The sequence below is a fragment of the Schistocerca gregaria genome, chromosome 8 (assembly GCF_023897955.1).
Source record: "Schistocerca gregaria isolate iqSchGreg1 chromosome 8, iqSchGreg1.2, whole genome shotgun sequence".
NCBI lineage: Eukaryota > Metazoa > Arthropoda > Insecta > Orthoptera > Acrididae > Schistocerca > Schistocerca gregaria.
Window position 1 is genome coordinate 146191829 of NC_064927.1, and position 24572 is coordinate 146216400.

At 44.1% G+C, this 24572-nt stretch overlaps 1 protein-coding gene across 1 annotated transcript in view; it reads left to right on the forward strand.

Annotated features, from left to right (window-relative positions):
• The window catches only part of LOC126284950 (farnesol dehydrogenase-like), a 55464-nt gene that overhangs the window by 12846 nt on the left and 18046 nt on the right, over positions 1-24572 (forward strand). Inside the window, exons 2-4 of the mRNA XM_049984224.1 lie at positions 9062-9230; positions 13034-13163; positions 23306-23438. Coding sequence (XP_049840181.1) covers positions 9062-9230; positions 13034-13163; positions 23306-23438 — 432 coding nt within the window. The remainder of the gene's footprint in view (positions 1-9061; positions 9231-13033; positions 13164-23305; positions 23439-24572) is intronic.

The window sequence follows — 24572 nt, forward strand, 5'->3', positions numbered from 1 at the left end:
TCACCCGACCGGGGCACAACAGGGAGTTCAATGGAGCAACGTAGAAGATACTGGAGCCCACAACCAATCATACATAGAGCTATCAAACTACACACCGTGCTGGACAGTAACAACACGTTGAGGAAACTACACGCCTGAAATTTACGTCAATTGCGAGGGCAGGTAACCAGAATGTTAATGGCCACAAGGCAGAAGATACCGCTGGTGCACTTCAAATAACCAAATGCAGTGAAAAGTCCAACGGAGGGTGTCTAGAATTTTCCAACTTGAAAACCGCGTTGTTGCTTGCGGGAATATCCCAACAGCCGACAGCGAACTCCAAACGACACAATGTGAACAGTCTTGACTTGCTGGTAGGTAAAATCAAAACTCAACTTTCGTGTCCAGGGTCGGTGAGCCACGGACCTCGTAGCAGTGGGAACAGCGCCACCCGCTAGTGGGCTCCGGCCAAACTACGCCCTGCCGAGAATTCTTCGCCGCTCCACGCCAACCGATCAACTGCTGTATCTCAGCACGGAGACAGCATTGAAATAAGTGGGCAGTCGACATCACAGGCTACACACAATCTCACAAACAGACGAAGAACGCGGCGAATGCTGAAAGCAGTGACTGTGTAATCACAAGGACGAACCACGTGTTAAGATATACACTGCCAACCCATAAGCGATCGGCGAGCAAATAAAAATCGTCCGGTAAGACGACCAACCGAGGATCAACCAAGACCGTCCCCACTCGAGGCATGTGTGCCGGCAAGAGTCGGGCGAGTCATGGCTATCCGAACCTCACTGCCGCTCCAACCCGACCGAACTTCTGCCGCGTCCCAACTGTCCGACTGCCAGCTTCAAACTCCACTGCTGGCGCGTTCCAACACGCTGGACGACACACGACGACCAGGAAGTAATAGCAGTCCAGCAGAGGTAATAGGCAGGGCCTATATCGATAAGCGCTGCTTCTGCCGCTCACGGGCAAGCAAGGCAACAACTCAGTGACACGTGTAATTGAAAATATAACGAGGCGGCAGCACGGTAAGAACAGGGTGTTAAATAAGAGATGGCACGAACACGAACCACGCACGGCTCAGTGGGATTTGGTATCCCTGTTAGCAGATATCGAGATGGATGCAGATGACGTGGCATGGGTAACCCAGGAGAATATTGCAGAACTCTGTCACAAAATGTGTGCGTAAAGCTTGCATCGGCAGAGCCACTGACTCGAGTGTTTACCTGCTGGCAGCAGTAGACCTGGTCTGCTAGTTCTTAGACAGACATCACCTCCCTCGGACCTGATCTTTGTCTTGCGTCATTCTATGTTTTCTGTGTGCTTAGTTTATTCTGTCATTCATTATAATCATGCTTGGTTTGCTCTGTACACTTCCTTACGCATCGTTCGAACTCTCTTCTCCCCTATATATTGACTTGCAAGTCAAATTTCATTCCCTCTTCACAGGTTCAGTTTTCCATGCTTGTAATCGAGATACTGCCAACCAATATAATAATACTGTGTGCCGACAGTAAAGATTTCTTGATGTTATCACACTTGTGGATATGGCGAAAAGTTTCTTGACTCCCCACTGAACACAGTGCCCATCAGGCAGTTTAGACCATTGTATACTGTATAATTCTAGTTCTGAGGTCCGACCTTGACAGACAAGTCAGAGCTGACCAGTATTATTAACTTATCGTCTGCGAGTGATGTCATCTGGATGTGGTAAGTAGGGTGTGGGGTTCAGTACAACTATTCCCTGGCCTTTTGTCAATTTATAAAAGCATGGAGCCGCTACCTCTCACTCAATCAGCTCCTCAATTGGGCTCCAGGGGCTGAGGGCACCCCATTACAGCCCTTCCACCAAGAAAAAATCCCTGCCCTAACTGGACAATGAACCAGTGTGCTCCACATGGTAGTCATACGATTTGACCTCTGAGATAGAATGTTTCTTGTCTGCCAGGATGACGGAACGGATAGGATACTGAATACAAGTGGGCCTCGTTGTAGGAGCTTTTAAATATCGACATTGCCCTAAAAAATTTAGAGGAGTTATATACATATACTTAGATACACTGTCAGCAGTGGCATTTTAGAGAGGAAGCGTAAAGGGAACTCTAAATTCCAACATAGATTTGACAAGCACAGGACATTAAATGGTAACAGTTAATTTTCGAACCTCGTCAACTAAACTGCTCAAAAAAGGTTTTATACATTTGCATATCTGCGAGCGTTGGTGAGCTTAGATTCAAGAGAATGAGGCAATAAGCCAGCGGGAAAAACTTTACTCTCAATGAAAAAAAATAATAATAATAATAAAGGCATTCTCTCTGAAAGTGCATATCTTTGCATATCCCTGAAATGAAAATGTGCTGCTGGTATTGCTCCACCTAGTACACTGAAACATGCCTGGAGAGTTCTTGGCATGCTGTGCACAAGGTAGTAGAAACGTCGCTGCTCAAACCTGTCCACTTTTCGTCATCGCCCTCCTGAACTCGTCCAGTATGTGAGGAGGGTTTCTTCAGGGGCATACTGGTCCAAAGAACGCTCAATCTGGTTCATGTCAGCAGGCAGCACTGGCTATTCCAGTTGGTTGATTCTTACCTTGAGTATAATGTTCTTGGATAGGTGTGTTCATGAATCATCGTCTTGGAAGACGAACGCGTAGCCAAAAAATTGAGTCTGGACGGTAGGATGTAGGACCTTGTCCAGATACTGCAGAGCACTCAAATTACCCTAGACAGCTATGAGAGGTGTCTGAGATTTGTAGATGATACGGGCCAAAATAAGACTGACCGACCTCCTTGATAGAGCTGCGGGACTGCAGCATGACATATGCGTTAGTGCCTGACCGCCTCTTCTACAATGATCATCAGGAATCATGTAAATCCTGCAGTCATTGGTGATGAGAAATCGACGACATTGATCCGGGTTCTATTCCACTCATTCCACTAACATTTCGGATGACTATATGCAGTGATATCCCATGGTCAAAGAGGTTTTGCGATCGACTTAAATAGTCATGAGGACGTTGCAAAACTGTATGTGGGCGGCATGTGTCAGGGGGCTTCCCCATAGTTTAGGTAATTCGTGCATCCACAAGAAACGCTTAAAAATGAATCCACGCATGAGGGTAGTACCATACCAATGTTTTAACCCCCCCCCCCCCCCTTTCACTCAAGCACAGACACAGACACAAATGCGAGATATTGAAATAAGCACCCTCAGCATAGAAAAGCTGTAAACACTATTAAAAACGTGCAATGCACCAGGCCCTTACGGAATTACAATTATATTTTACATAAAATATGAGCCGTGTGTCTTAAAGTGCCACTTCTGGGATGGGGAGGTGCGCCGACCCCGAATCGAATCCGCCCGTCGGATTAACGACGAGGGTCGGTGTGCCGGCCAGCCTGGGTGCGGTTTTCAGACGGTTCCCCACACCCCACCCGGTGAATACCGGGCTGTCCCGTCTCAGTTGCATGACTCGCAAACATTTAAGAAATTTTCGCACACTTTCACATAAATCACATTGCACCCAGACAGTTAGGATACACACATTGAGGTTTGTAAAATTCAGATAGTTATGTGTGTGACTAGGATGTCATCGACATTTTGAGGTCCATCTCATGCAGTCTCGAAGACGTGACTTTTCCATACGGAAGTTCTTGGCCTGTGTGGGAAAACTATCAAGTAGCGCCGTGGTTTTGTTTGCACATAAATCCGCTGGTCCATTGACAGACGTGTGGGTGTGATAATTTGCTTATTTGGACAGGCAGGGGCACGTCATATACGATGAAACCGTGGTTAATAGAGTTCTGTGATGTCCAGATCAACCTTCACTGATTACGAACCACGGTTTCTTATTCTATTTTTTTATTTTATTTTAGGCAACTGTTGCCGAGCAACGCTGAACAACAAGTGCTGCTTTAAAACAATTTCCTGATTGTTAATCGCCTTATCTTTATCAGCCTCAAAGCGAATTTACATTGGACCATACCAAAGCTCGTGGTGATGCTGAACTAGCTTGAACCCTAAAGCAGCAAAATTATGAATATAGGCTTTTAATTGTGGTACTGGACCGTTGTGATGAAAGAAACAACTGGAGGCTTCTCGAGCCGGACGTTCGATTTCAAGCACCTGAACACCTCTTCCCAGTGACTGTTATTGGAAAGTCTAGCACATAAAATGTCTTTTTTACGGAGCATACAGCCACTATTATTCTTTCCCGCACTGACTGGGGAGCATTTGCCATTCTGTTATCTAAAAATTAAGTTTTTCGGTGACTTGTTGGGCTTGGGGACTCTCCCTCAGCCATAACACAACGTCCCTATCACTGTTGCTCGTCACTGCTGGAGTAGTTTTGCATAACTCCGATGTCAGCTTCGAAATTGCTGTCGCAAGCACAGTCTCACAGTTACTAATTACTAATATGACCATTAATACTTACACCAGCTCACTCGTACATTTTCATATTTACAGAAACAGTTTTATACATACCAGGCATTTATAATATGTTGTAGACAGTACAAAGCATGATTATTTATACACAATTCTACAGTTACCGTAGCAGAATTAATATATTTACTACGCCAATAAACCAAGGAATCAGAAAAAAGACAGAAGACCTTGAACGACTAGAGATTAGACGTTCATGTTCACTGGGCGCATACATTAATATGTTCTGCAGAAATGATCAGCATGCGAACCACATCGGCCCACGAGTTCAAGGTCAACATCGACATTGCGGCGCAAAAACAGCTACCGGCAAAATGTGCCTGCGGCTCTCGTTGTCGCTATAAGGTGAAGGCAATGGATCAGTGTGACTTGAGCTAACGTACAGTACGCCTCGCAGACGTATGGGCGAACCGTACCGTCAAATGAGTGAATTTGAAAGAGGGCGCACAGGAGCATGTCATGCATCCATCCGAGATGGAACCAAGGATTTCGGCAGTGCAACGGATGCGTGCAGAATAATTCATGGAAGGCTGCAGAACACGACTATGGTTCAGGTCCCACCATCCAGACCAACCCCCGAGAAGATCGACACGTCATCCGAATGGCATTGCAGGACAGATCTGCGCTCTCCTCGGCTCTGGCGTAACATGGAACAGTGTCGTACTCTATCAGGGGTGACAGTCATTTGCCGTTTATTACGGCATGGGTTACGTCCACTTCGTTCACTTCTCCACCTATGTTTGACGAATGTGCAAAACAGGCTAGACGCCAAAGGTGTGTTGAACGGCTCCACTGGGGGCAGAAAAGGCATCAGATAGTGGTTTTGGACGAATCCAGATTCTGTTTGTTTGCAAATTATGGCCGCATTTTGATTCGCCGCAGACAAGGGGAGCGGCATCACAGTGATTTATTCGCACAAGACATACAGCTCCAACTCAAAGCCTTATGGTGTGGGGTGCTATTGGGTACAACCATAAATCACAGTTGGTGCGTGTTCAGGGCACTGTGACCAGTGTGATCTACGTGAATGACATACTGCAACCCGTAGCCATACCCTTTCTGCACAACACCCAGGCGCCATTTTTCAGTAAGAGAGTGCACGACTCCATGTTGCTGCACAAACTTCTTGGTGTCACAGGATGTCAATCTTTTGCTCTGGCCCACCAGATCACCAGACTTGTCACCAATCGAAAGTGTGTGGGACACGGTGAAATGATGGGAACAGTACTGTGACTTAGCGGCAACGGCCACAGATAAACTTTGGAATCATGTGAATTCAGCATGGGCGACTATACCACAGGATGCCATTCGTGCCTTATGCGCGTCGATACCATCACGCATGAAACAAGTTATTGGGGCCCACGACAGACCCTGCGCCTGCTAGGCAACAGTACACATGCTGAATTGAAGTGACTGAAATGCCAATCATTTCTGCAGGACATACTAATGTACATGTCCTGTGAATATGAATATCCTGTCTCCAGTGGTTTAAGGTGTGCCGGCCAGAGTGGTCGTGCGGTTCTAGGCGCTACAGTCTGGAGCCGAGCGACCACTACGGTCGCAGGTTCGAATCCTGCCTCGGGCATGGATGTGTGTGATGTCCTTAGGTTAGTTAGGTTTAATTAGTTCTGAGTTTTAGGCGACTGATGACCTCAGAAGTTAAGTCACATAGTGCTCAGAGTCATTTGAACCATTTGTTTAAGGTGTTATGTCTTTTTTGTATATGAGTGTACGAGGTGCTATCCAAAATTTTCGGGACTGGTGCTGCCATCTGTTGAAAACCTTACCTTTGGACTAATGGTCACCATCACCCTCGAAGTAGTTCCCATCCGCACCTACACACCGGTCCAACCGCTTCTGCACTGGTCAAACGTTTTCTGGAAGTCCTGTTCTTTGAGGGCGTTTATCACCGCCAGCGATTCCTCTTGAATTCTCTAAAGAGTGCCGAACCGACGGCCTTTCTACCTGATTTTCAGTTTTGGGAATAGCGCAAAGTTACAACGTGATAAATCTGGCGATATGATGGGTGGGGTACAACCACCATGTTGTTTTTTGCCAAAAAGTTCCTGGTGGACAAGATCATGTGAAAGGGCGCGTTGTCGTGATGCAGCAGCCAGTTCCCTTGACGCCAAAGTTCGGGCCGTCGTCACCGCACGTTTTCGCGGAGCCTCCGCAAAACATCACAGTAGTACTCGGAATTCACTGTTTGGTTGGGTGGGACGAATTCTTTGTCCACAATTCCTTTGGTATCAAAGAAAACGATGATCATGTTCCTCACTTGGCTCTTCACCTGTCTCGTTTTTATGGGCCTTGGAGAGCCCAAGCTCTTCCACTGTGACGGTTGTGGCTTTGGGTCATAACTGTAAATCACCTCTCATCACCGGTGATAACTCGTGACAAGCCGTCTGACGAAGGTCCGTGGACACATCAACACGCTGTGGCTTCTGATTGGCAGTCAAGATCGCACAAATTTTGCTGCGACACGATGCATGCCCAATTCATCGTTGACATCTCCCATAACCAATACCCACTTCATCCACAAAGTTTTGAATGGTTCGACGTCGATCCGCACGAACCAATTGTTGAAGTTTGCCAACAATGTCTGGCGTTGTGCAGCTAACGGGCCTTCCAGTGTGAGCATCATCCTCGACGTCTGTACTGCCGGCCCTGAACCGAGCATGCCACTCAAAAACACGCGTATGGAACGTGCTCTGTCCCCCAAATACTTGTTGAATCATTGCAAGTGTCTCCGGAGCACTTTTCCCGAGATTCGCATAGAATTTGATATACATGCGCTTTTCTGTTCGCGGATCCATCGTAAAATCGCCACACACCAAACACAGAGCATTATGGAAATCACTGTGGACGCGCAACACATCGTCCCTGCTGACTGCCACTCTGCACACTGACTCATCAGATATGCAGCTCTCGCCACCTAGCGATGCAAAGATCTACTACTCCTACTTTCCAGATGGGAGCACCAGTCCCGAAAATATTGGATCCCATCTCGTGTATAAGCGGAGTAGAGCAACGCAAATGTGGAAATCCACTGACATAAGCGACTTTGAGAAAGGACAAATTGATATGACCCGGCGCCTGGGAACGAGCATCTGGGACGCGACGAAGCTGATCGGCTGTTCATGTGCTACTATCGAGGGCGTCCGCGGAGAGTGGCGAAAGGACGATGAATCCTCGAGTAGGTGACAAGGTGTTGCACTTCATCGCCTAATCACAGAACGTGGAGGTCGGGGGCTTCTCCGCACTGGAAGCCGAAAGTATGTGGCAGATCTGACGACGAAGTGTGATGCTGGTGTAGTCACAGGTGTTTCGCAGTTTACCGTTCAGGGCATATTGTTGAACATGTGATTCCGCAGCAGACACTCATGTTCACCTTACGACATTGTCAATTACGACTGCAGTTGGCTCGGGATCGTCGATATTGGGCCGTGGAATGATAGAAACGTGACGCCTGATCAGATGAATCACGTTTCTTGTTACACCAGGTCGATATTCAGATACGCCATCGTCCAGGCGAAGGGATGCTCAAAACATGCAATGTGCCAGGGACGCAGGCTGCTGGGGCCAGTATTATGCTATGGGAGACATTCGTCTGTGCGTCCATAGGTCCTACAATAGTATTCGATAGCGCCATCTCAACGTCCACAAAGCAGCATCTCGTAATTTACGAGAATTGCGTGCCATCTGCGTAGATATCTGATACCTCCGGAAACCTACCAAGGTCTTATCGAGTCCATGCCACGCAGAATCGCTGCTGCATTGCATCCCAAATGTGGAGCAGTATGCTAATAAGCGGGTGGCTCCGCAGTCATCAGTATGGCGAGGCAGCGAGCATGGTAACAACACTACTTCAGAAATCTCCGAACCCTGCCGTATCGGCACACCACATGAATCCTCACATTACGAAACAAGCTATAAAACCTCTTGTAATAAGAATCTCTTTTCTCGTGTCTCAGTTCCACCTCGGCATTACATCCCACATAAGAACAAGTAGTTTCTGGCAAAACAATTTTACTTGTTGTGCCTGTGCACCAGGCATATTGTCAGTCACACATTGTGGAAGCTGGCCCATAATGATCACCAGCCTCTCAAAGCCAGCGAACTGTAATTTAAGACCAGGATGACGGGACACTCCGCCCAAAGTACACATGTAATGCAACTTTGACCAGACGGCACGAGGCACAAATGTGATTTGCAGCTTTTGGTGACTTCATGAAATACAATTGTTTGTAGGAAATCAGGAACTGAATTATTGGTTCATACTATTTGTAGGATGGTCTAGTGAGTGTCAATGAACAAACGAATGTAGGTCCTGTATTAAGACATTATCTTAAGAGATCAGGGAATAACTTTTTTGCACTAGAGCGATCACAGATGACTAAAACTGTGGGAGAAGACGGAGGATGGAATACGTCCAATAAGTAATCGAGATGAAGAGGTTGACATAGGAGAGGAGTTCGTGGCGAACTAAAGTCTGAAAACTGAACGGAAAAACAAACAATTTGTAGCGACATATGAAGTAATTTTTAACCGTTTGACAACAGCTTCACGGAATTGTATTTAGTTTCCTTTGTAAATCTTATCTTAAATGTCAATTTTCCAGGAAGTGGAGAAACTTGCTCGAGAACAAGGTGGTGAACTTCACGTCTTGGAGTGCGATCTCACGAAGGAAGAAGACATCCTGCGTGCTTTCCAATGGGCCAGCGACAACTTTGGTGGAACTGATGTGCTCATCAATAATGCTGGCCTCTTCTACGAGAGTCTCCTGTCAGGTATTGGCGTTTCGCATCTACTGTTTATGTGTACCTTTTAGTTGGCATCGTATACAGAGGAAAGTGCTAGACCAATTTCATGAGAGAAATAGAATTCATCAGTTATTAACTACCCAAGCCTCCCTCAGGATCACGTTTTTATTGGGACTGACTATGCTTTCATCTATGATGAGTAGTATTTAGCGTTGTGGTTACGTACAACAGAAAAAGTGAAAAGTCCAAATTAGGATTCTATAAGTGAACATTCAAAGAAGAGACCATAAAACAGACGACAGATTTCTTTATTGTCAAGTCTGAGAAGAAGGAAATAAGAAAAACCCAATAAACAGAATGATAGGAGGAACTTCCAAGTCCTTCAGTATCCGACCAGCAATAAAATTCGTGAGAACTTGAAAAATGATTAACTGAATTTCTGGAAACAATGTTTCACAGTTCCCTTCAAATAAGGCGATGGCTTTTTGTCAGCAATCCTATTCGAAAAATTTTTGTGCAGGAATACATGCAGATCACTGAGATGTTGGAATTAGATACATAGTCTCTTCTTGGACAAGAGGAGCTTTTGACAATACATATCTCCACAGTTTCTTTGTTTTCCTATTCCATGAATTAGTTATAGCTGACAGGGATTCAGTACCAATAAGGATTGGTTTCTGTGGCTCAGTTTTGTTCATACCTAAAAATCAGAGTGCACCAGGCAGAGATCTCACAAACTCCAGTCATACCATAAAATACCTTTTTCACCCAGAATATTGGTATTATCAATAACTTTCCACAGAGCATCAAACACAGTGAAACAGTATTGTTTACTGACGACAGTAACATTCTAAACAGTGAGACATCACCAAGTGTACTACAGGACAAAGCTGAAGAAACACACATGCGTGTATGCAGATGGGTAGACAACAACGTACCCATTGATCACGTCTGACCACAAGGAAGAATCGCCATATTGTGCACAAAGCACGTCATAACCACATCTGTGACTGCCATCTAAGAGCAAGTAATGAACTCACTGCAACATTCCGTCTCGTCCCTCACCATTGGTCGGAGACTAGCGGTAGACTAAGCAATTACCACCTCATGTGTAGGCTGTCGTTAACACCACAACACAAACGGCTGCCTCAGATCAAACAGGGGTAATGCAAGAGTAAGTTCAATAACGAATAAAAAAGTAGGAATGCGGATAAGCTACTACAAACAGCATAGTGAATGCATTATTGTGGCCAAGATAGATACGAAGCCCATGCCTACCACAGTAGTACAATGGTAGACGATGAATATGCCTGGCTGCATGTGGAAGTATGCCGTGACGGGGAAGTATGGATTGCTGATAAATGGCGTTGCACTGTGTTCAGAAATGAATCTCAATTTGCACTACTCTGGATGACCGTCATTGGGAGTTATGGTGGCGACCTGGGGAGAGGTCCCTTTCTTCCAATGTTTTGGAGAGGCACTGCAGCGTTATTCCTGGTGTCATGGCATGAGGAGCTCGGGCATGACATCAGGTCACGGCTGGTAGAGGCTGAGGGAACTCTGAGGTTGAGGGAACTCTGAGGTTGAGGGAACTCTGAGGGTACAATGGTACATCACAAACATCCTGTGTTCTTATGTGTTATCTCTCATACAACATTATTGTGGTGCCATTTTCAACAGGACAATGGTCATCCACGCTTGGTTCGTCTCTCTGCGAACTGTCTGCGTGATCTTGAGGTACTCTTGTGACTAGCAAGAGACCCAATTCTTTCCAGGCCCACTTAACTTCTGAGGTCATCAGTCCCCTAGAACTTAGAACTAATTAAACCTAACTAACCTAAGAACATCACACACATCCATGCTCGAGGCAGGATTCGAACCTGCGACCGTAGCGGTCGCGCGGTTCCAGCTTGAAGCGCCTAGAACCGCTCGGCCACACCGGCTGGCTGTATGCCCGAAGTACACGTTTGTGAATGTTCAACCTGTTCACCATGCGCAAGTGCGCAGCAGCTCATGAACACCAGAATACACGGTTGTGGTCGGTTCGCTTTCTTGTACAGTATAATTGAATATTGTTATTGTTCTTTTGCATGGTAATTATTGAATGATTATCTTAATATTTATTACAATAGAGAATATTTTGTGAATTAGTTGTTTTAGTCCTTAAAATGAAGCCAAGGGTACAGAGTATGTTTTGTAAATGAGAACGTATTTTTATACAAACCTTTCATCTAAAATCACCTAAGAGCATTACTACATAAATACTGCCATGATGCCATACAACCGGCTGCAATGCGTGGTATGGCCATAAAATAACGGGACTCGCGCTGTCACAGGCTAAGTACGCTTGCGCCAAATGTGAACGACCAATAGCTGTGAAACGTGAAGCCTTCTTAGTCGAAAGGGGGTTATCTGGTATTTGTAGACAAATCAGTGTGGCTGTGTCCTCCGTTTGTGGAAGAGATGTAACTTCGTTTTGCCGAAAAAATGGTAAGTGTAATAACACAGCAACGAATTGTCGTGAAAAATTGCAACTGAAACCTATCTCTTATTAAAAGAAGGGCATGCCGGAGGCTGTTAATCATGTACGCGAGTTTTTGAGTAGTTCAAGCGTTTCCAAGATGGCCGAAATAACGTTGAAGATGACTCACACCCGGGAGGGCCTTCAACAGAAAAAACGGATAAAATATCGAAAAAGTACGTAATATGGTTCGTCTAACCGAAGGTTGAGTGTTATATCGATTGCTGAAACTGCAGGATTTGACACAGATTGCGTAAGGCAAATTTTACATAACCAATTTTAGATGCGAAAAGTGTGTGCGAAACTGGTGCCGAAAATTCTCACTGACGCTTTGCACACCATTGAAAATTATCAAAATGGTTCAAATGGCTCTGAGCACTATGCGACTTAACTTCTGAGGTCATCAGTCGCCCAGAACTTAGAACTAATTAAACCTAACTAACCTAAGGACATCACACACATCCATTCCCGAGGCAGGATTCGAACCTGCGGTCGTAGCGGTCGCTCGGCTCCAGACTGTAGCGCCTAGAACCGCACGGCCACTCCGGCTGGCTGAAAATTATCCTAATTTCTTGGAAAGGGTGATAACATGTGACGAATTTTGGTTTTTAACGTTGTGTAAGGTCCAGGAACTAAGCGCCAATTCAAGCATTGGATGGACCCAACTTCACCGAGAGCGAAAAGAGTTCGAATGAGCAAATCGAGATCCAAAGCTATGATGATTATTTTTTTGGTAGTGTGTGTCCTCACTGGGTTCCTCAAGGGCAAACTATTAATCAACGTTACTACCTTCAGATTCTTGCTCAACTTCGTGAGAAAATAAAAAAAAGACCCGAATTGTGGAAAAACGAGTCGTGGGTTTTGCATCAAGACAACTCACCGGCTCAGACTGCATTGTCTGTTAAAAGAGGTTTCTAGCGAAGCGCAGCGTCTGGAACAAGATCTCAGTCCACCGAAGAAGTGAAAGAAAAAGCCACGCGCTTCATTAAGAAGCTAACAGAGCAACATTTCCATCAACGGAAAATTCGCATGGAGCGTTGTAGGGGTAGAGGAGGGAAGTACATTGAGTATGACGATAACTAAATTGGTACGTTTTTGAAATAAAATGTTTTACAGCGACAGTCCCTTTATTTTAGAGCCATACTTCGCAAAATCTACCTATTTGATTATATGTCGTATCGGAGAGGCCCATTCTCGTTTGTGTGCCACATGATAAATGAAATCAGTAAAAATCGGATTTTATTTTGCTGTTGGACTATATATCCGGTGGCTGCTCCGTCGTAACGTGGTGTCATTGTTTGCTGTACAGACGGCGCGACGGAAGAGTGGCGCCAGATGCTGGAAGTGAATGTGCTGGCGCTTAACATCTGCACGAGGGAGTTCCTACGCGGACTGCAACGGCGCAGCACCCAGGCGGGACACATCGTGCACATCAACAGGTGACTGCCTTAAGCCGCAATACTTTTAGATTGTTGATGGCGGCCAGTTAATATTGTTACGTCGTTTCTTTACTGTTCACTATTGTTGTACCTTGTTATTTAGGCCCACATCTGTACTCTGTAGCCCACTGTGGAGAGCATGTCGCCGTCCGGTGTGACCGTGCGGTTCTATGCACTTCAGTCTGAATCCGCGTGACCGCTACGGTCGCAGGTTCGAATCCTGCCTCGGGCATGGATGTGTGTGATGTCCTTAGGTTAGTTAGGTTTAAGTAGTTCTATGTTCTAGGGGACTGATGACCACAGATGTTAAGTCCCATAGTGCTCAGAGCGATTTGAACCATTTTTTGAGAGCATGTCAGGGGGAGAATTAAGATATCTTCCAGTTCCATTTGAGTAAATGTGATTTTTATTGGTCCGCTAAATTACCTTTCATACAGCCATGTGCTTGTAACTCAGGACACGTCATGGTGCTTAGAATCTAGGCAATATATACAGACATTACTTTACATGGTATGTGAATGATAATATTGTATATATCACAACAATGATTAACAATGCGCAATGTTGCTCGCTGTGTAATTATGTACAATAATAGGATTTAAAAAATACAATTTTGCTACGAATTATTATCTTTGATCTTACATGATTGGTATAATACAACACTTGGGTCTAATAATAGTTCGTTTTCGAATGGTAGTCCATTTTCTCACCAAAAGTAAGGTTCCCTAATTTTTTTACAAATAGAAAACATTGCTTATTGTTATTAATTTATACATCGTTCAAAAGCTTACACTTTTGTCTATTTTTCAACATAGTTTCCATTTTTTTCGACACACTTTTGAAGACGATGCTCCAGCTTTTGTATTCCTAAGTCGAAGAAGTCTCCTGCCAGCCGGTTGAGGAAATATCCGGGGGATCCAGCGAGCACACACCTTGCGATAACCCAACGTTTCTTTTAAAAGTTCTTTCAATTGTGCCGTGTGAAGCTTCAATAATGCGTTCAACAAGTTCACGAACAGTGATCCTCTGATCTTTGAGCAGCTCACTGTTGATCTTCTGGACAATCTCATCCGAAACTGGCGGTCTTCCACTTTGTTCTTCATCGTGAACTTCCGTGCGACCATCAGCAAAAGCCCTGCACCATTTACGGATGTGCTGAACGGAAATGCACTCTTCAGCATAAACCTCAGTCAGTTGTCGATGAATCTCCACGGGCGGTAACTTCCTTGCGTGGAGAAGCCGATCTGTATGTACCCTGCAGCCCACTGTGGAGAGAATGTCAGGGGGAGTATTAAGATTTCTTCCCGTTCCATTTGAGTAAATGTGATTTTTATTGGTCCGCTATAAATATATATTCACCCAATCTGTAGGCTGCACAACACGATGGGAATATTGTGGTGGAATGGTGTTAACCTGACTTACCAACTTGCTTTAAAGGGCAGCGTACACATCAGGATCAAGGCAAGGTTTTTCAAGCCCCTGATTTGTAAACACTGCCCGGCAGGACAGATTGCTGTGGGAGTAATAGTAGTTTGCTTTATCGACCTGATATGCAGGAGCAAAACATGTGAATGAGCATGGTTACAGAAGAATGACATGGACAGAGGTGGAGATGGATTGACAAAGGGAGGTAGGAGGAGATGGATACAGATGGAGGGGGACGAGGAGACGGACAAAGAGGTAGATGGGAAAGGAGGAACTGAAAAGAGGATGGGAGAAGAGGAGATGGGCAGAAAAAATATGAGGAGGAGGAGGTGAGAAGAGAGATGGGGAAAAGAGCATGGACAGAGAGAGAGAGAAAGAGGGGATGGGCAAGGGAGTTGATAGGCAGAGAGGAAGGAAGGGAGGGATAGAGAGAGGCTTGGGGAGTATATGGGTAGGGAAAGAAAGCTTGATGAGATGAATAGGGAGCGATGGGGTGTAGAAGATGGTTAGGGAGAGGGGAAAGGTGGTAGAAGGAGATGGATGAGGAGAAGGGGCAGGAGGCAATGGAAAGAGAGATGGAGCAGGAACAGGTGAACAGAGGGAGGGGGAGGATAAGATAGACGGAGAGGAGGAGATGGACATAGTGAATGGCAACGAGGGGACGCACAAGCAGAATGGAAGGAGGGTATGGAGAGAGGGAGGCGGAGAAGGATATGGTCTGAGAGTGGGATGAAGGAGACGGACAGCCAGAGGGGTAGGAGGAGACGGACAAAAATATGGTGCAGGAGGCTTTGTGTGAAATACATGTGTCGGATGCATACTTGAATGAAGTTGCTGGGAAAACGTTTTCTATGGCTAACACTGGCTCGCACATTCCAATTTGCATCGTTTGCAGTCGTTCCAGTTTCTTGTATTAATGACTCTCACCGCAGTTATGCTATGACGTCATCTTTCCAGCATCTCGAAGGTCTGCCACTCTCTATTCTTTCTTGTTGACTCATTGCCATATTCGTTTTGGCCACCTTGTAACTGGCATACCTTGTAATTGCCCACAAGACGGCAGGCGCTTTCTTTGTATGCAGTTTAGAATTGTGCTTTCGACGTTCACGATCCCTTTGGCTCTGTCGTTTCTAATATGATCTAAAAATCCATCTCAACAGCTAACAAGCAATCCTTCTGATACGTCGTGATATTTCCAACAATGAAATATAGATCATATGACTGTTTTGTTTTATGCAGTATGTTGTGGTTCCAGGGGGTACCATTTAATTGTTTTAAGACTCACTTGCCTTGGCCAGTTTCATTGTTTATTTCATCCATACTTCTACCATTTGACGATAGCGCCGCTCGAAAGTGTTAAAATTACGACATTCCTTAATAATATCAGCACTCCCTTGTACGTCATTAGTATTTTCTCCCATTTTCAGATACTATGTTTATATAAAGTCATCTTTCATGTTTTTATTTTAATTTGCGAAGCATGTAATTAGCATCTTCCTCATCTTGCAGTTACTATCAGCAAAAACTGAGGTGAGCAAGCTTGCATAGTCTACGCCCTATGGTGATACATATTCCTTCGCATTTTCTTTTCCAAAATTTCACCGCCTCCTCTAAACATATCTTAAACAATATAGGAGCGAGTGTGCATTTCCAGCGTAGACACTTTGCCATCTCAAACTCGTGAGATAGCTGGTTTCTCAATTTTACGATTGCCTTGTAGCCTTTGTAGACAGTTTGATAACACACCTTTATCGATCAGGTTTGTCCACAACTTCTTTTGTGGAACTGTGTCATTAGCTTCTTGGAGGTTTACAAGGACATATTGGGTGGTATTCTCCCTTACTGTCCTTTTCTAAACTAGGTTTTTCAGGATAAATACTTCATCCGTATAGGAGCAGCCAGGTCTGAATCCATTTTGTTCCTCAGATTCAGTTACTACTTCTTCTATTCAGTTTTTCAGGATTCTGGCCATGGGTGGTAGCCCTATATCACGATAGTCTGTGCCATCTTTCCTGTTTCCCTTCTGAAATATGTTGTTGTTGTTGTTGTCTTCAGTCCTGAGATGCCTTAAAACATGTCCTACCAACCGATCCCTTCTTCTAGTCAAGTTGTGCCACAAACTTCTCTTCTCCCCAATCCTATTCAATACCTCCTCATTAGTTACGTGATCTATCCACCTTATCTTCAGTATTCTTCTGTAGCACCACATTTCGAAAGCTTCTATTCTCTTCTTGTCCAAACTAGTTATCGTCCATGTTTCACTTCCATACATGGCTACACTCCAAACAAATACTTTCAGAAATGACTTCCTGACACTTAAATCTATATTCGATGTTAACAAATTTCTCTTCTTCAGAAACGCTTTCCTTCCCATTGCCAGTCTGCATTTTATATCCTCTCTACTTCGACCATCATCAGTTATTTTGCTACCCAAATAGCTAAACTCCTTTACTACTTTAAGTGTCTCATTTCCTAATCTAATTCCCTCAGCGTCACCCGATTTAATTTGACTACATTCCATTATCCTCGTTTTGCTTTTGTTGATGTTCATCTTATATCCTCCTTTCAAGACACTGTCCATTCCATTCAACTGACCTTCCAAGTCCTTTGCCGTCTCTGACAGAATTACAATGTCATCGGCGAACCTCAAAGTTTTTACTTCGTCTCCATGAATTTTAATACCTACTCCAAATTTTTCTTTTGTTTCCTTTACTGCTTGCTCAATATACAGATTGAATAACATCGGGGAGAGGCTACAACCCTGTCTCACTCCTTTCCCAACCACTGCTTCCCTTTCATGCCCCTCGACTCTTATGACTGCCATCTGGTTTCTGTACAAATTGTAAATAGCCTTTCGCTCCCTGTATTTTACCCCTGCCACCTTTAGAATTTGAAAAAGAGTATTCCAGTCAACATTGTCAAAAGCTTTCTCTAAGTCTACAATTGCTAGAAACGTAGGTTTGCCTTTTCTTAATCTTTCTTCTAAGATAAGTCGTAAGGTCAGTATTGCCTCACGTGTTCCAACATTTCGACGGAATCCAAACTGATCCTCCCCGAGGTCCGCATCTACCAGTTTTTCCATTCGTCTGTAAAGAATTCGCGTTAGTATTTTGCAGCTGTGACTTATTAAACTGATAGTTCGGTAATTTTCACATCTGTCAGCACCTGCCTTCTTTGGGATTGGAATTATTATATTCTTCTTGAAGTCTGAGGGTATTTCACCTGTCTCATACATCTTGCTCACCAGCTGGTAGAGTTTTGTCATGACTGGTTCTCCCAAGGCCGTTAGTAGTTCTAATGGAATGTTGTCTACTCCGGGGGCCTTCTTTCGACTCAGGTCTTTCAGTGCTCTGTCAAACTCTTCATGCAGTATCGTATCTCCCATTTCGTCTTCATCTACATCCTCTTCCATTTCCATAATATTGTCCTCAAGTACATCACCCCTGTATAAACCTTCTATATACTCCTTCCACCTTTCTGCCTTCCCTTCTTTGCTTAGAACTGGGTTGCCATCTGAGCTCTTGATATTCATACACATGGTTCTCTTCTCTCCAAAGGTCTCTTTAATTTTCCTGTAGGCAGTATCTATCTTACCCCTAGTGAGATAAGCTTCTACATCCTTACATTTGTCCTCTAGCCATCCCTGTTTAGCCATTTTGCACTTCCTGTTGATCTCATTTTTTAGACGTTTGTATTCCTTTTTGCCTGCTTCATTTACTGCATTTTTATATTTTCTCCTTTCATCAATTAAATTCAATATTTCTTCTGTTACCCAAGGATTTCTAGCAGCCCTCATCTTTTTACCTACTTTATCCTCTGCTGCCTTCACTACTTCATCCCTCAGAGCTACCCATTCTTCTTCTACTGTATTTCTTTCCCCTATTCCTGTCAATTGTTCCCTTATGCTCTCCCTGAAACTCTGTACAACCTCTGGTTCTATCAGTTTATCCAGGTCCCATCTCCTTAATTTCCCACATTTATGCAGTTTCTTCAGTTTTAATCTACAGGTCATAACCAATAGATTGTGGTCCGAGTCCACATCTGCCCCTGGAAATGTCTTACAACTTAAAACCTGGTTCCTAAATCTCTGTCTTACCATTATATAATCTATTTGATACCTTTTAGTATCTCCAGGGTTCTTCCACGTATACAACCTCCTTTCGTGATTCTTAAACCAAGTGTTAGCTATGATTAAGTTGTGCTCTGTGCAAAATTCTACTAGGCAGCTTCCTCTTTCATTTCTTAGCCCCAATCCATATTCACCTACTATGTTTCCTTCTCTCCCTTTTCCTACACTCGAATTCCAGTCACCCATTACTATTAAATTTTCGTTTCCCTTCACTATCTGAATAATTTCTTTTATTTCATCATACATTTCTTCAATTTCTTCATCATCTGCAGAGCTAGTTGGCATATAAACTTGTACTACTGTAGTAGGTGTGGGCTTCGTATCTATCTTGGCCACAATAATGCGTTCACTATGCTGTTTGTAGTAGCTTACCCGCACTCCTATTTTGCTATTCATTATTAAACCTACTCCTGCATTACCCCTATTTGATTTTGTGTTTATAACCCTGTAGTCACCTGACCAGAAGTCACAAGGACCTAAGTCCGAGGAGTCACAAGGACCGAACAGAGCAGCCACAGCTTGCGCTGTATGCGCCCGCTCATTGTCATGCAAAATGATGGGTGAGTTGCGCAGAAAGAGTTGCCGCTTCTTTCGCAAAGCTGGTCGTAGGTGATGCTCCAAAAACGAACAGTAATACTGTGCACTGACGGTCTGCCGTGGAGGATCGTAATGCGTTAGGGTAACACCATCACAGTCGACACGAGAATCACCATAACTTTCACATTACTGCCGCTCTGACGCACTTTCGCGGCGACCCATAATGGCGCCATTCGTTGGACTCGAGTTTCAGTTTTGGCTTCGTGGCATTCGCTTCAAAACTGTTCCAGAGATTCGACAGGCAGTAGACTGTTCCATTCGTACCAACAACAGAACAGGCTCTGTTAACGGTACACTACGCCTTCCACATCACTGGCAGCGGGCTCTATACAAAGCTGGCGAGTACTTTGAAGGATAGTAACAGGCGCAAACATGTAACTCTTTTGTATCGGTTGTGAATAAATAGTTGCCACTATTAAGTTCCAACCCTCGTATTTGGAGCAATTTTCCGCTAGAAGGCTCCGAATTGTAGCGTGTAACATCGAGGTGTGTAACGTAACTGCCGGCCGGGGTGGCCTAGCGTTTATAGGCTCTACAGTCTGGAATCGCGCGACCGCTACGGTCGCAGGTTCGAATCCTGCCTCGGGCATGGGTGTGTGTGATGTCCTTAGGTTAGTTATGTTTAAGTAGTTCTAAGTTCTAGACGACTGATGATCTCAGAATTTAAGTCCCATAGTGCTCAGAGCCATTTTTTTGTAACGTAACTATAGCGGTACGCGAGAAACAGCGCGCTGCAATTGATTTTCGAATGCAAAGAGTTCGTCCATAGATGGAGCATGCTCTCCCTCAGCATGACAATGCCAGACCACACACTGACGCTGCTATATGTGCAACAGTCCGACGCCTTGGGTTCACTGTCATCGATCATCCTCCACACAGTCCCGACTTGGCTCTATCCGATTTCCAAAACTTAAAGGACATCTCCGAGGACTACACTTTGATAGCGATGAAATGGTGCAAGCAGATGTAAAGTTGTGACTCTGTCAACAAAGTCAAAAATTCGAAGTGATGTTATCAACAAACTGATTATTCGTTGAGAGAAATGTGTTCATCGCCAAGGCGACTCTGTTGAGAAATAAAAATACGAGCATGTATAGACATGAAGAATAGAGACGCAGAATGTTAGTAACATTCGACTTATTTAAAAAGCTTTAAGAGTTTTCACATAAAAAATTCGGAGGCTTTACTTCTCAGCAAGTGCCTACTTTATGTCCTTTTGTTTTAAGTCATTTGTTTATAAACTGTCATTTTATTGTTTTGTAAACATATACTTCACATTTTTATATTAAATATCTGTTTTGTTTCGTGTTTCCGATACAAGTAAAAAAAAAATTATTTTGTAAGAAAAGATAAGTATGAGTTAGAGGGGCAAGAACTCCGTAGGTACAAACAAAACATTTAGGCTACAGAAAAAGATTGTTAGAATAATAAACCATGCTAAGTACAGAGACTCCTGTAGACCAATATTTAAAAATCTCAATATACTGCCTCTTCCTTGCTTATATATGTATGAAATATTAAATTTCACAAAAGGAAATATTTTAAAAGATGGAAATATCTTCTAGTATAACTATGATTACCACCCTCATGATACTAGGCAGAAGCATTACTCGCATGTCAATACAGTACGTACAGACATTTGCAAGAGAGGAGTGTATCACACTGGCATAATGCTGTACAATCACATGCCATCCTGTTTGAAACAGATGCAAAATTTACAAAAGTTTGAAGTGAAACTGAAAGAGTACTTGCTTGACCACTGCTCCTAATCTGTTTCCGAGTTTTTAGAGTACCAAAAAAGTGTAGTGAAACTGTTCAAATGTTCTTAATAAGTGTATCATTTTATTTCATTATATTAAGTTTGTTATCAATATTCAACATGTATTGAATAAATTTTAATTAATTATCATTTCAAAATAACAATGTGTATGATGTTGTATATACTGTACCAACCTGACTTGCCCTACATCGTTTGTGCAAAATATGTACCTAAACAGATTTACGGTATCAATAAAGAAATACAAAGACAAGGGAGGGCGAGCAAAAAATTAATTGCTCGCTTATGGCTTAAAAATCTGAAACCATTATATGAATGTGTGGTGTCTTTTCTTTCGGCCATCTCCCAAAAAACAGACACCACCCGGAATCCACAGCTACGAAACATATTATGTAAACCGAAGGAGGAGAGGGCGAAAGGAAAGGAAAGGGAAGGAACTATTGATGTCAGCTGCATCAGGGCTGTGTGGGGCGGCGACAAGCGAAAATGTGTGCCAGACCGCGATTCGAACCTGGGATCTCCTGCTTATTATGCAGTTGTGTTGTCCAGACATGCGTAGTGCCTGTTCTTTCGGATGTGACCAAAAGAACAGACACCACGCATTCATATAAATGATTCGTCTTGATAAGCAATGAACCCACCACATTCACTGTGGATGCACAACTACGTCCGACATCCTTCGGGAGCCTCAGAGTAGAGAGCATGGAGGGCGTGGACAGGGCCGAGGGACGTGCTGAGAAAGTCTGCGCAACCGTGATAAACGCTGTGTCCGGATGGTGCAGTGGTTAACGCAATTTCCTACTAAGCACGAGCTGCTGGGCTCGAATCCTGGTTCGGCACACACGCCGTTGATGCTGCAAAAAGTCCTGGGGCATCTGATATCAACAGTCCCTCCCCCTTTCCCCCTCCCCTCCTCCAATTTATGTGACCTGAAACTACCACACATTCTGTACACCAGGGATTTTGTGTAATAGTATCAGTCGCTTATAAAGTTCTTGAACACCCTTTTTTTGTCACTGTTTCTCTGCTGCCAAGCATAAATGACAACTACGTGAACCGTATGCTATACTTACGATCCTACTGTTATGGAAAAGGTTTTTGTAATTTTGGGCCGGCCGCAGTGACCGAGCGGTTCTAGGCGCTTCAGTCTGGAACCGCGCGACCGCTATGGTCGCTGGTTCGAATCCTGCCTTGGGCATGGATGTGTGTGATGTCCTTAGGTTAGTTAGGTTTGAGTAGTTCTAAGTTATAGGGGACTGAAGACCGTAGATGTTAAGTCCCATAGTGCTCAGAGCCATCGGAACCATTTTTTTGTAATTTTGGTAGCTCTTCTGTGTCAATTCAGTTTTGTAACTTTCCTTATATTTTGAAGGTTTCATCTTTAAGCTTTATTCTGTTCTGCAATCTTGGCCCTTTCTATCTCTTTCTCTCTTCCTCTCTCTTTCTCTCTCGTGTACATTTAATACACTGACAGCACCAGAAAATAATTAGTGTAGAATAATGAAATATCGGGATTACAATGCAAGATGACAAGTTGATGTAAGTGCGAGACAAGCCATTACAAATTTCAAATGCTGTACATTAATAACCGGTGTAACCGTCAGAATGTTTAATGTAAGCATGCAAACGTTGTGGAATTGACCTCCGATAATGGCCCATATTTGCTGGTGATCGAGCAGGTCAAGGCAACATGTCGAGACTCCGTAGAGCATGTTGGGTTACAACAGCGTTATGTGGACCAGCGTTATTCTGTTCCAAAACATCCTCTGGAATGCTGTTCATGAACGGCAGCACAACAAGTCGAATCACCAGAATGATGTACAAACACGTCCGCTAACGAAGATAATTGACGCTCACAACCGTTACAACGTGTATTTAAAGCAAACTTGGTTTATATACTCATGGTAGCTCCATTAGCGACACTCTTTTGCGACAGGCGCGAAATTTGAAAAGACGTCATCTTTCAAATGTAGAAAAACGCCTACCAACTTTCCTTTATGTCACACAACACCTTGATGTCGCGGCTTTTTTCTTTACCATCATTGTATGTTTAACTTTTAGACATTATTGTATGTAATGCCACCCTTGGTGGTTGTCTTGTGAACTCCGGACTTTCAAAGGGCGAGATCGCGTTTTACGTTGCACCACAGTGATCTAACTACTCTGTCATGTTGACAGTGAAGTTGGTGCAGTAATAGCTCCTGTCTGTTGCAGCGTGGGTGGACACTGGGTTCCGTCCCTGCCTGGAGCGGCCGCCTACGCCGCCAGCAAGCACGCCGTAACGGCCCTCACTGAAGGGCTGCGCCGAGAGCTCGTGAAGACTGGCAGGGCTGGCATCAAGGTCTCGGTAAGAGACACCTTAGAGAATCAACAAGGAACAACCTGCACAAATAGATGCTGTGGAGCTGTCAAGCTGCAGAGGTGGTGCATTTACATTGTTGTTGTTGTTGTTGTTGTTGTGGTCTTCAGTCCAGAGACTGGTTTGATGCAGCTCCCCATGCTACCTCTATCCTGTGCAAGCTTCTTGATCTCTGAGTAACTACTGCAACCTACATCCTTCTGGGTTGGGTTGTTGGGGGGAAGAGACCAAACAGTGAGGTCATCGGTCTCAGCGGATTAGGAAAGGATGGGGAAGGAAGTCTGCCGTGCTCTTTCAAAGGAACAATCCCGGAATTTGGAGCGATTTAGGGAAATCACGGAAAACCTAAATCAGGACGGCCAGACGCGGGATTGAACCGTCGTCCTCCTGAATGAGAGTCCAGTGTGCTAACCACTGCACCACTTCATTCGGTACATCCTTCTGAATCTGCTTAGTGTATTCAACTCTTGGTCTACCTCTACTACTTTTACCTTCCATGATACCCTCCGATATTAAATTGGTGATCCCTTGATGCCTCAGAATGTGTCCTACCAACCGGTCCCTTCTTTCAGTCAGGTTGTGCCACAATTTCCTCTTCTCCCCAAATCTATTCACTGACTCCTCATTACTTACGTGATCTACTCATCTATTTTGCTCCCCAAATAGCAAAACTCATCTACTACTTTAAGTGTCTCATTTCCTAATCTAATTCCCTCAGCATCACCGTACTTCATTGGATTACAATCCATTATCCTCGTTTTGCTTTTGTTGATGTTCATCTGTATACTCCTTTCAAGACACTGTCCATTCTGTTCAACTGCTCTTCCAGGTCCTTTGCTGTCTCTGACAGAATTACAATGTCATCATTAAACCTCAAAGTTTTTATTTCTTATCCATGGATTTTAATTACTGTTCCAAATTTTTCTTTTATTTCCTTCACTGCTTATTCAATATACAGATTGAATAATATCGGGGTAGGATAGAACCCTGTCTCACACACATCTGAGCCACTGCTTCCCTTTCATGCTTCTCCACTCTTATAAATGTCATCTGCTCAACATTGTCAAAAGTATTCTCCTAGTCTACAAATGCTAAAATGGTAGGTTTGCTTTGCCTCAGTCT